Here is a 14,053-nt window from a genome sequence, read left to right as displayed (position 1 = left end):
AATGAAGTGCAAGCCAAAAGATAAAAAAAAATCATAAACATATAACAATAATATAACATTTGCAACAGTAGAGATAAGAACAGCTGTTTTTTTTTTAAAAGAGTATGAACTCCAAGCTAAACCTTGTACCAGTTATTTATCACACACCTTTAATAAACAGTATTTTTTTAGTAGAGAATGAATGAGTTAAAGCAAAAAAAAAAAAAGCTAAGTTTGGAGTAACTAGATTTATAAACACTGAAAAAAAATTTGTAAGTATAAATCTTTAGAGAGCTTTAACAAGTAAACATATAATTCTGTTTTCAGAATGGTTTTCTTCACCTGCATTAATGCACAGGGTGGCGCAGATGACTTCTGTAGCACCATGTGGTTCTTAGCAAGCACAGAATTAAAGCATAAGAGTGGAACCTACGTTGTCACAAAAGGAAAGCAAAACAAAGTGACATGTGATGATAAAATTCACCATTTATTTATTTATTTATTTACTTATTTATTTATTTATTTTTGAGACAGTCTTGTTCTGTTGCCAGGCTGGAGTACAGTGATGTGATCTCAGCTCACTGCAACCTCCACCTCCTAGGTTTAAGCAATTTTCCTGCCTCAGCCTCCCAAGTGGCTGGGACTACAGGCATGTGCCACCACGTCCAGTTAATTTTTGTATTTTTAGTAGAGACTGGGTTTTACCATGTTAACCAGGATGGTCTGGATCTCCTGACCTCATGGTCTGCTCACCTTGACCTCCTAAAATGCTGGGATTACAGGCGTGAGCCACTGCTTCTGGCCAAAATTAGCAATATTTTTGGTTAATTCTTCTAATTCTATTTTTTTGTTTAGTGAATATGAGTCAGGTTTCTTTCATTGGGAATAGGAGTAAAAAGGTGAGAGGTGGTGTGGGCTAGCAAATCCATAAGGGGAAAAATAATTTTATCTGTATATATTTTTTATATATATATATATATATATAATCTATACTACCTGTATATTTTATATACATATATAATTTTATCTTTACATATATACACATATATGTAAAACAACAATCAATGTTTATGTTTTACATATATATATATATATATATATATATATATATATAAAACAACAACAATAATCAATAGAATTTGAAATAACAAAAGCATATCTTTCTACCTAAAGCAAAAGAGCCACTAAAATGGATCACTGCAGTTATCCACACTTTTACATTTTAGGGTCAAGACTGTATGCATGCTGTTTAACTTCTCACTCGTCAAGTTTGAGTGTCTGCATTCAGGTAAAAGATGGTGTAATTCTCTCAAGGTGTGGCTGGATCAATGTTAGTATTTGACTGCTAGGAGAAAGGAGAGCCACCGTAGAATAAATAACCATGTGTTCCAACCTCATCCCTGACCTTAGATAAGTGACTCAGCAGGACACAGTTGCAGCCACATCCATTAGAGGATATTTGAGGCTTGATTTGCAATTCAGGGCAGATTATATGTGCATTATTTTGTTTAGGAATGGGAGGAATCACTAAATGGTCTCTTGAAACCCTGTGGATAAAAACAAAAATTTAAATGGTTATACTCTGTAGAGAAATTAAGCATATTACCACACCAGCTGTGAGTTCTTATTTGAAGGACAGAAATAAAACTATGGGAATACTGATTGCTACATATCTGACAATGCCAAAGAAATATAAGATAAACACTTAAAAATTCCCATGATTTCCAGTATATATCAAACTAAATACCTGCATTTCCCTACCAATGGAGTATGAAATTTGAAAGGAATCCAATAGACCCCTTTCTAACAGTTACATAGTCAATGTTGAAAATATCTCTCATTGTAAGTTCTGTGCAATATAAGCTTAAAGTTATATCTTCTTTCACCAATCCCAAAGCCACAAGAAAAAGAAAGGTTTTCCTGTTTCCTTTTAAGTGTTCTGTTAAAAGCTATAAAGCAACTTACAAATGATTTGATCATTTTTTACAAGAATGAATGCTGCAAAAAATAATAAAAAGTAATAAAGCCAAGGGAAACACTAAATCTTCAGAATGCCATAACAAAGTAAAAATGACAGCCCAAGAAATCTTTTGTTGCATATGATTAAAAAATTTAATTTTCAGGCCAGGTGCAGTGGCTCACACCTGTAATTCCAGCATGTTGGGAGGCTGGCATGGGTGGATCATGAGGTCAAAAGATTGAGACCATCCTGGCCAACACAGTGAAACCCACACTGTTGGTGGGAGTGTGAATTAGTTCAATCAATGTGGAAGACAGTGTGGCAATTCCTCAAGGACCTAGAAATAGAAATTCCATTTGACTCAGCAATCCCATTACTGGGTATATATCCAAAGGATTATAAATCATTCTATCATAAGGACACATGCACACGAATGTTCATTCTGGCACTGTCTACAATAGCAAAGACCTGGAACCAACCCAAATGCCTATCAATGATAGACTGGACAGGGAAAATGTGGTATATATACACCATGGAATATTACGCAGCCATCAAAAACGATGAGTTCACGTCCCTTGTAGGGACATGGATGAACCTGGAAACCATCATTCTCAACAAACTGACACAAGAGCAGAAAATCAAACACTGCATATTCCTACTCATAGGCGGGTGTTGAACAATGAGAACACATGGACACAGGGAGGGGAGCACTACACGCTGAGGTCTGTTGGGGGGAAATGGGGGAGGGACGGGGAGGTGGGGAGGTGGGAAGAGGTAGCATGGGGAAAAGTGACAAATACAGGTGAGGGGAAGGAAGGCAGCAAACTACACTGCCATGTGTGTACCTATGCAACAATCTTGCATGTTCTTCACATGTACCCCAAAACCTAAAATGCAATTAAAAAAAAAGTTTCATTTAGATATAATAATCCAATTTCCATATGTTCTAATACATAATACCTGCCTGTCCTTCAACTAACTTGACCCACTGCCATGTCCTCTGATCTTCTTCTAAGAAAGGTGTTTTGAGCTCTGATTACCAGAGATTCCTCCAACATAGTAAGGGAGAGTAGGTAGAATTGAGCCAGCATCTAAATATCTTCTTATAAATTTCAGTCTCTCCACCTTGGAGGTCACTTTTGGAATCCACCCATAGGTCAAGTTTATTTAACTGTCCATGTTGTCCCAGTTAAGATTTGGAAGAAAGAATTAGTTTAAAATCAATCTTAAGCTATAATTTCCGTCCTCTGATATCTTTTTCAGATGGCTACTAAGCTGGCCTTTTCTCCTCTTGCAGTCTGTACACCCAATCTTTGGGGACTAGTTTGTATGGTGACAAGTGGGTATGTGTAGCAGGCATGTAAAAGTAACAGAGGCAACAAGTTCCTATGAAATGGAAAATTGGTTGAAATGATGACTAACCCTTCAGAAATTTTGGAGAGAAACCTGGATTAGCTCAGTACAGAAGACGGAGTTCTAAGCCAATTTTAATTAAACTTGAAACAGCAAATATCTGTAACATTCAAGGGAATATCAAAGCAGCAATCATCTTCCTGATAATTAGATTATCATTGAACAGCATCCTTTCTTTAAGTTCCATTTATGTCCCAATTATTTAATGAAACGGTTCCCAAATGGCTCTTTCTTTATAAAATGCAGGTCTAGGTAATACATGCAGTTTTGACAGACCAATTCTCCCACTAAAAACAAAGAGAGAAGCTTAACATTTCAAGAAAATCTCTACTTTCAGGCATCAGAAAACTGCTGAAGCAAGATAACTAGAGGAGTTAATATTCTAAAGAAGGAAAAACTGTGGAGATGGAAACTTGATTGCAAAACATCCTTTCTTCTACAGGTATTTAATTAGATTAGGAACTAACAAGAGGGTGGGATTCTAAGCTGGGGGGAGAGAAACTAGAGGAGCTTTTGGGAGTTTCTTGCATGTGCAATTAAATTGGGAATTGAGGACATGGTTGATTTTCTCTAGACATTTGTTAAGTTGAAAATTTAAATTGAAAGTTAAATTGGAAGTTTTAACAGAACACTAGAACTCTAAGCTGAAAAGTCCTGGAAGACAAAGAAAAGCTTTTTTGTTATATCCTGGTGTTGAACAGTGATTAAAGTTAAGGACCACTGTGAGAGCACAAGCGGGCTCTCGGTCTAGAGCCCTAGAGGGTCATGCTCTAGAAATGAGACAAATCAGAGACAAACCAAAACTAAACCAAACTGTGAATCAGCCATGACTCAGTTCAGACTCCGAATGGATTAAAGTGAATATAATCCTCCTATTGCTTACCAGAGAAATGGTGAACATGCTCTGGAGAAATACATTATTGTTTTATCCTCTGTTAGTGCTATGTCTTGAATGTTTTTGTCTCAGCCAGAATTCATGTATTGGAATCTTTGTCACCAATACATAATGTTGGTAGGTGGGGTGTAAAGGGTAGTATCTAGGTCCTGAAAGCTCCAGTCCCATGAATAAATTAATGCCACCATAAAAAGAGCTTTCAGGCGGGGTACATTGACTCACACCTGTAATTCCAGTATTTTGGGAGGCCAAGGCAGGTGGATCACTTGAGGTCAGGAGTTTGAGACAAGTCTGACCAACATGGTGAAACCCTGTCTCCACTAAAAATAGAAAAATTAGCTGGGTGAGGGGATGGGCACCTGCAATCCCAGATACTGGGGAAGCTGAGGCAGGAGAATTGCTTGTATCTGGGAGGCAGAGGTTGCAGTGAGCTGAGATTGTGCCACTGTATTCCAGCCTGAGTGAGATAGAGTAAGACTCTATCTCAAAAAAAAAAAAAAAAAAAAAAAAAAAGGCTTTCAGGAGTAAGATTTTCTCTTCCACTGTACTGCCACATAAGGAAAAGTATTCCTTCCCTCCAAAGATGTCATCTTGTAAGCAGAGACCAGGCCCTTACAAGAACAACTGATCTTGCACTTCCCAGCCTCCAGAACTGTGAGAAATATATTTTTTTTCTATACAAATTCTCAGTCTCAGGCATTCCACTGTATCAGTACAAAACATGTGACATTCAATTAAAACATTCTTGATCTATCAAGAAAGAAAACCACATGTCCCAGTCCTATCTCTCCTTTCCTCTACCCCCATCAGGACAAATTTTTTTTAAAAAAGGCAAACAAAGAACTGGCATTTGTTCTAGATATTAGAAAAGGCTGACAGTGATTGTAAAATCACTGAGATTAAAATGGTAAAGGAAAATTTAAAAATAAACAATTTCACTAGTGATTTACATGCCTGTAAAATAAGTATATTTCAACCAAGGTGGTATGTATTTAGACCACATTTTCTTTGAATGGATATATTTGTTCTCTTAGGACTCTTGCTTCTTTAAGCAGTTCATTAGCTCCTTGCTAGTATTTCTACCAATATATTCCCAGCACATGTCACAATGAGTAATAAAAACTAGGTCCAAAATAAGGAAACTTTAAAATTAAACATGATAGAACATTAAAGAAGACATTTATTCTGCAATGTTCAGACAAATTATCAGATTCCAAATTCAAGAGGGTTAGAACATATGGCAGGAAAGATCCCGTGGGAATGGGGAAAATCTGACAAAAACATAACACCATGTTAAATTTAGATATTTAGCAAAGCCGATTTAGATATTAAATAGGAGAATTTCATCCGAGTGTAGATGGGAGAAGGTCTTCTTAGTTGGTATGAGGAAATTAGCTACCTTATGGTGACTCTAGGTGTAAACACTGCGAAAGTATTTTCTTGTACAAACTGAGAATGTATGCATTAGTAAGTTATAATAAGCACACAGGTGTTTTCACAATAGTTGCTAGTAGGAGTGAATTCCACAAAGTGTCAAGACATGTGAAGAGTGGGATCTGATATTGTACCGACTTACATGCTACTTACTTAGTCTGACACAATGTTACAGATGCTGGAGGAAAACACAAGCCTTCTGAATCAAAGACAAAGGATTTTTTACTTACATCACAGCAAGGAGCATAAACTCTCCTTCAGATCTGTTCACTTATACTTTAAGGTGAAGAGGAGTGATGGGGAGGCCCCAGGTGCATGTGGAGCACACAGTGGGTTTGTACCTCAGCTAAGGAGTCTTAAATTCAGGGAGCCTGGATCTTTGAAAATGAATTGTAAAAAATACATGCCCAATCTCTGTATCAAAGAGTATCATTATCCTTATTATCCTTATTACATCATTATTGTCATTATCCTGATTACATTATCATTATTACATCAAATAAATACGTCTTTTGAACCTAAGGAAGACACCATATCTTCCAAGTCTGATTGTTATACAAACATTGCATAAGAGTTATTCTGGAAGAAAATAAAAATTAATGCCTCTGCTTACAAGACATAAAGAAATGCAAGAATTTCATGAGAAATTGTTCCCCAGCATAAATATCCTGAGGAGAAAAGTTAAAGATCTGAAGAAGTCCTGGTATTGTTGCTCAAAGCGAAACTGTTCTGGAGCCTTAGAGTATTTTACAAAAATGACAATTAAAGATGACTGATACCACTGCACTTGCCTGCTCACAGTCCATTTATCTACATATCAAACAAAATAGTCCTTTAAAAATTGTACTACATCACTCTTATTCAAAATTCAGTTTCCATATCTTCCTTTGAAATTATAATTATTTGTAAAGAAAAGAAAAAAAAAGGAGATTGACTTCTCATAGTCTAAGAAATCAAGCTGCTATAGATTGCCTCTCCAGCCAACACTAAATTTAATTTCCACTTTCAATACCTATGTTGACTTTATATGGAAATGTAGCCAGTCCCTTAAGCTTACTGTGCCGCTCTTCCCTGTACCTTAGGGCTTTTTGGCTTGCTCAACTTCCTGCATATAAATTTCAACCACTCCCTCTTTCCTTGCTAAGTTTCATCCATCATTCAGTTATCAGTTCAGATACCTCCCTTTTTAGGAACGAATCCCAATTCCCTATTCCAGGACAGGCATGCTTCTTACATGCTGGTTGAGCAGCATGTTTATTCCTTGTTCCATTTCAGTGTATGCAAGATGTCTTTGAGAACAAGAAATAGATCCTGACTACACCTGTGATGGGATCATCACTTGCCATAGAAAGCTACAGGAATAGTATTTCAATGCACGTTGGTTGAATGAATATGTGAGTTCTGATTTTGTGCCTGGAAACATGATGAACTTGTTTTAGTGAACTCTCACCATGCAGAAATTAAAAGAACATACAGCTACTTAGATTTGAAACACATTATTATGCCACATTTGTTTCAGATGCCTTAAGACATAAGACGTTAATCTTACAGTCTTTCCTTTCTACCCAATCCCACTTCTTTTCTACCTAAACTTGGCAACTCTTTTGAATTTGACACAATTATTTCCCAACTACAGATTTCAATTGTAATAAACATTTATACAATTGAATGTATTTCTAGGTTTTCAGTAGCTATAATTATATATATATATATATAATATATACATATATTGTGCATATATGTAATTAAAATTAAAATTTCTAAACTATATATAGCTATATATATTATTAAATTTCTGTATATATTTATATGGTTCTATATAGTTATCTATATATGCCAAAACTATAGTTTTATTTTGATATGAATTTATTATTTTCACACATATTTATTTTCTTTTACTGTTGCCTCATTTTGTCTAACCAATTTTTGATCTTTTTTTTGTAAATATGTTATTAATTTATTTCTGTATTTTGAAATTACAAAAGTATTTTTGTCATCATTTACGCATTTTTTCATTAATAGTAAATTCATTTTTTGGATTTCTTTCTCAATTCATTCATTCTCTTTTACATTTCTGGTTCTTAGGCTTACCATGAACAACAATATGCATCTCTTTGTCTCTCTCTTTTTCTGAAAAATCTCTGTTTTTGTGCACCTGCTCTTTGCCATAGTGCAATTTGGGAAGTATCACTAAACCAATGGCTTCCTGATGGCTTATCCTGGTTTGGGGTCTGTGTCTGATTTCTGTTGTTTCTCTCAATATGGACTTTCATGTAAGAAGTAGGCACAGAAAGTAATAATTTTTCTTCTAGGTTTATTTCTTTATATTCTGGGGGTTATAAATATCAATTAACTTACAAAGGCACAGAAAATAATAATTTTTCTTCTAGGTTTCTTTTAATGTTCTGGGGGCATGTAAATATCAATTAATTTACATAATACAAAGCCCAAGCACTCAAGACCCAGGAGCCCAGCATTCTTTGACTCTTATTCCATTGTATTTTCATTCTGGTTCATCTCCAGAGTACATAAATCAATATACGTATGTAAGCATGTATGTATACAGTTTGGTAGTGCTATTTTATTTTTAATTTCATCTTTATGACATTATTATCTATCATTGCTTTGTCTCTCGAGGCAAGACCCTCTGATTCTAATGTATGTATATATGGTATTATTAATTCAACAAAGGCTACTAAGTCAGTGATTCTAATAATGAAAAATGGATTTAAAAACTGAGACTCAGAAGGTTTAGGGGCTGAATTTATGGAGCAAAACTGAGTCTGTTAATTTAAGAACATATTTTCAGCCATGTTTTAATATCTCCATCCAAAAGAATCGCTGTTTTTTTCTATCCAAGAGAAATTATTTCTGTTATTTATAATTTCAATACTTAAAAATTGTCAATGTATTCTTACAAAATATTTTAAACATTTTTCCCAATATACAACCATCCATAGACTTCTCACATTCAAGCTGGTATAGCTGATGTAAACTTCATTTGCATTGTTAAAAAAATGCACACACAAACTCCTTTAAAAGTGTGCAGATATTTTTAGAAGAAAACCTATATGTGAGTTCCGGCACTAGTAATGTCAAATCACTTAATAAGACATTTCAAATATGATGGGGAATAAGTGGCCAGGCAGTGGCTCATACTTGTAATCCCAGCATTTTGGGAGGCTGAAGCTGGTGGATCACCTGTGGTCAGGAGGTCAAGACCAACCTGGCCAACATGGTGAAACCCTGTCTCTACTAAAAATATAAAAAATTAGCCAGGCATGGTGGTGGGCACCTGTAATCCCAGCTACTTGGGAGGCTGAGGTAGGAGAATCACTTGAACCTGGGAGGCAGAGATTGCAGTGAGCGGAGATCGGGCTGTTGCACTCTAGCCTAGGCAACAAGAGCAAAACTCCGTATCAAAAAAAAAAGGAAATATATATATATATATATATATATATATATATATATATATATATGTGTGTGTGTGTGTGTATATATATATGTATATATATGTAAAATTGTTAATTTAATTCACAAATTCCAGATATAATAAATCTTGTATAAAGAACTTTTCATTAAGAACATGGGATTCAACAACAGCAAATTATTCTGTTTTTCTAAAATACATTCAGACTTATGCTTATGTAGGTTGAATAGCTTGAATTAAACACATCTTCAAATTTAAGTCAAATTTTCATTGTAATGTCATTAAATTCAAATTATTTTAAAAACATAAAATTCTTGCTGGAATAGAAAAACATCTAACTGAAACATTAAGTACATGGATCGACATATGATTTCAATCTCCTAAGGAAGCAAGTTAAGTAACCTCTGCCAAATTATATAATTCCTTAAAATATGGAAAAATAGGATTTTTTTGCAAGTTTCACATGTTTAATCATACGAACTATATTTGAATTATAAGACGGCTTCTTCTAATGTAGGTAAATTTATGATAGTCAGTTAAATGCAATTTGTCATGCACAAACATACACAAATATTTATTCCCATAAGTAGAGCTGACATAGGGCCACTTAAAATGTGAGAGACAATTAAGCTTTGAATGTTCTTATAAATCTGATAGCTGTATGCACATTTTGATACTTTGTTATATTTAAAGATGTTTAGGGAAAACGGGAAAAATGCTTTTGGCAGGTTGTCATTTAGTGACTTGCATTTGAAAATTTTCTCCTGGAAGTGAAGAGAGAGGAAATCCACTATTTACTTCAAAATGTGTGTGCCATTGTTTTCTGCATGTGATTCTGAGTCAAGTGTTAAATTCCAAATAGCAGACTATTCAGATAAACATAATCAAATATATAGTTTGGAGAAAGAGAAAGTTGCTCCTAATCAGAAAGTTGCGCATACTCTATGGCTTAATGTTTCCCTAAGGCATGAAGAATGACTTGTATGAAACTTTAAGAAATGAACAAAAGAGGACATTAAATAATGAAGAAACTTCCATAGGTACTAAATTATGGGATTATTTTTAACAACATAATAGAAAGAGCTAAATAAAAATGATTCAAAAATTTCCAAAATGCTCTGCATTCTTGTGCATATCTTTCTACCCATATTTTGGACAATGTTCCTAATACCAAGAGGAAATATAATTTGTACAGCACATCTTGATAACCTTGTTCATACAAGATGATTGCAGGCACTGCATTTCCTTTAGTAACTGTCCCTAGGATATATTTTTCATTTTTCCTAATTTGAATATCTTCTACCTCCAAGCAGTGGCAGCAGTTCTCATAAACAAGTTTGTCAGCTAAGAGTTCTCTTAAAATTTGCCCAAGAGCATATTACATGTCTGTTTCTTGTTTAAAGATACGCTTCTGAATAAATTCAGTGAAAGTGATTTGTACATATGGCTCAATTTTAAATATGAGCTATTCACAGATCATAACACAGCAACATCAAACTGACTTTGAATGCTGATTTGCAAGATGTTTGTGGGTATATAAGAATAAAGCCTATTACATATACGGTAAAAGAAGAAACTACAGAGATAACCAAATATGTGTATATATGTTCACCTTCATTGTCCTTCAGAGTGAAGTTGGGATTTACAGGCAGGTGTTCATCAAGAAAGAAGTGAAACCTTGGTCCGTTGGCAAAATCATCTTTATCAGTGGCACTGATGGTATGAATAACCTAAAGAAAAGACATACACTAAATTGTCAATTTTATTTTGCTTGTTCCCTTGATTTTAATTACATTGTATTCTTTCTGTTTAAAAATTACGTTTAAAACACCTTTTATTCCAACTTGAGTTATTTTTTTTCAAGTTCATCTCATAAAATGATCAATTAAATTGCCCTGTTTTAGATTAGAGTTTAGGAAAAACAGGGTATATAATTTCTAACCATTCATCACACTTGATTTTCTAGCATAGCACACGCAACGAATTTTTTCTTAATCACCCATGGTACTGTAGGGTCAACTAGGTGCAATGTTTTCACATGAACATCTCTTGGAGAAGACATCAAGTATTGTTTGGACAAATATAAATATCCCAACGTTGATTCAGAACAGCTTATGAGTGCATGTTGGTCTACGTAGTAACTGCAAGAACAGTAGAATCTTGGTTTTATTATTTTTTCAAGAAGCCATTAAGATCATGATCCAGTCCCTGTATTTTACAGTTGAGGAGCCTGAATCCTGGAAAGATGGTGATGTGCTGCAAATCTCTAAAATAATGGTACAGGCAAAACAACACCCTCAGTGATTTGTAAATAACTTCTCTCTAGTGCTCAGGAGAAGGCAATTCTTTAAAATCTGGACTTACTATACACTAAAAAGCAGAGTAAGTTAGAATTTATGGTGGCCCAAGAAAAGAACATGCATTTCAATAAATATGGCCAGTCTGCTCCTAAAAAATTAAATATCAAAATAAACAGACCAAAATATACTTCCACTTTTGAAAATTATTGCTGTAATGCTTAGGTGTCTTCATTCAACCTTTTCCTTAGAAAAATGAGAAACAAAGAGAGGGTAAGTAGAGCTGTGACAATCGTATTTCCTGCTTCTGTAATACATTGTCTCATTTTAGAAACTAACATAATTTCTTAGAACATTATATCTAATTTCACCCAATTCAGTATTTTACAAGGGAGGTAATTCACCAAACGATATCACAGTTAACACCTAAATGTCTCTCCATGTTCTGAGCCCATTGGTTTGTCAGAAAGATGAGAAGGAAAATAAAAGTACCGAGAAGTGGGGGTGAGTGAGAGTAAAACCAGAAAAGCATGTGTTTTCATGAAGTGACAGTGAAGGAAGCACTTCAGGATACAGAGATCAACTTCCTCATTCTGTTTACTGAACTCACTCTCACCTCCTTTCCGTCACTACTTAAAATATTCACGTTCAGCAAGATCCTATGTGCTTCTTACCCCGGCCTCCGCCTCCAGAGAAGTCTCTAGCCTTTGTTTCCCTCCATATTTATTTACAAGCTGAAAACCTTACTATTTTCTTTGTCCATTTAAAGTACAACTAGTGTCGGAATAGATTGCCTTTCCTTTTGTTTGACTTGGAGTATGAGAATACATTGATGGATAATCAAAACATTATGGCAATTCCAGTGCTGCCTCATCTGAGGAACATACCTACATTGTCTACACATCAGTTACTTAATATAAAATTGAACTATATGTCAATATTTTAAGTTTTTTAAAGGTTAAATAAGTATTTAGGCATGTATCACACACTCCCTCACTCCCTCTAACACCTACAAATACTTAATGTTACCTCTCCTTTTTCCCCGTTCTTTGTAAAACAAACGTTCTATCCCCTTTGTCTTGAATTTTAGTGATTCTCCAGTGTGTGACCCTATTTCCTCTAGGGTACCTTATAACATTCTGATACATTTACAAGTTTACTTTTTATCTGAGGATAGAGTTTTGGAGGAGATTGGTGAAGAACATTTCATTTGAGTTAACTGAGCTAGTTTATGTTTTCTGTTATCATGGCTGTGGCATTATTATTTTCTTTCCTAGCCATTTTAAATATATAAATTATTTTAATATTTTCTTAATATTTTACAAAAATGAGCTCATTATATCTGTTAAACTCTGATATAATTCATATTCTATTTTGTCAGGCATCTTTTTCACTTTTTTGCAGATAATTTCAAATGCAAATTAAAACAGGAAGCTGAAGTATGACAAATGCGTTTTTTGAGGAGAGAAACTCCTAGTCTCCACATGAAAATGAGGATTTGATTATGATGTTTTGTTTAACAATGTCCCAAGCATCTTGAACTCTTTTAGAATTGTTCATAGTGTATCTAAGCTTAAACTTTTATTAATCATATTTCTGAAAAAAATTTTTCCAGAAACTAGAATGTTAGTCTGACATTGTCCAAAATTCTGTCATATTTGCTCAGTCTGTGTTCTGTGTTGGCATATTAAATTTTTCTGTTTTACAAATAACCTATCTCTTTCATCAGATAATAGAATTTACATCCATTGTTACCTTAGACTTTCATTACAAAATATACCTGAGAAGTTAACATGTTTGTGGTTTTTAGAAGTTGTAAGCTTCTGGCAGATACCCAGGTAATTAACAGGTTTCCATCATTAATATTTTCTCTCCCTTTGTCAGAATTTTGATTTATACACACTGTGTTACCTTGCTATCTTTTTGTGTAATTGTTTTAGTAATGTAAAATCCCTAACAATGTCTTTTTGGATTCCTGTTTTTTCTAATTTAACACAAGTGTTATTTCTCATATATATATGTCCATGTGTGATCTAATTAGCACATAGAATGCTTTTTTTTTTTGAAATATATCAAATAAATGATGCTACAAATTTAGTCTTAAAAAAGCAAAGGGTGAAAAAAAATGGAGAGTTGCTGTTTATAAATAATTACCAGGGAGTTTTTTATGATGTCTTCAGATAAATGTATCCACTTTAAAAATATACTTTCTATTGTCTATTAATACTAGAGTACTTTATTAGGGAAAAATCAGTATCACAAATATATAAAATCTGTCTAATCTACTTGATTGGCTTAAACATTTTAAAAAGAAAGTTTTTTTTGTTTGTTTGAGTATTTGTTTGCTGAGGCAGAAGCTTACTCTGTCACCCAGGATAGAGTGACTGTGGCATAATCTATCGGTCTTAGCTCACTGTAACCTTTGCCTCCTGGGTTCAAGTGACTCTCCTGCCTCAGTGACCAAGTAGTTGAGATTACAGGCGTGCACCACCATGCCCGACTGATTTTTTAATATTTGGTAGAGATGGATTTTTACCATGTCGGCCAGGGTGGTCTAGAACCCCTGGCCTCAAGTGATCTGCCCACCTAGACCTCCCAAAGTGCTGGGATTACACGTGTGAGCGACCATGCCGGCCAAGAAAGTT

General features: G+C 34.5%; 1 protein-coding gene across 11 annotated transcripts in view; it reads right to left on the bottom strand.

Moving 5' to 3' along the window:
* CDH18 (cadherin 18) overlaps window positions 1-14,053 on the bottom strand; it is a 1,096,529-nt gene that overhangs the window by 17,819 nt on the left and 1,064,657 nt on the right. For all 11 annotated transcript variants that reach the window (XM_074386991.1, XM_074386980.1, XM_074386983.1 and 8 more), the window contains one exon: window positions 10,724-10,841. In XM_074386991.1, coding sequence (XP_074243092.1) covers window positions 10,724-10,841 — 118 coding nt within the window. The remainder of the gene's footprint in view (window positions 1-10,723; window positions 10,842-14,053) is intronic.

The sequence above is a fragment of the Saimiri boliviensis genome, chromosome 1, assembly GCF_048565385.1.
Source record: "Saimiri boliviensis isolate mSaiBol1 chromosome 1, mSaiBol1.pri, whole genome shotgun sequence".
NCBI classification, from domain to species: domain Eukaryota; kingdom Metazoa; phylum Chordata; class Mammalia; order Primates; family Cebidae; genus Saimiri; species Saimiri boliviensis.
Note: the sequence above shows the minus strand (reverse complement) of the source record. Positions and strands in the feature narration are given on the sequence as shown.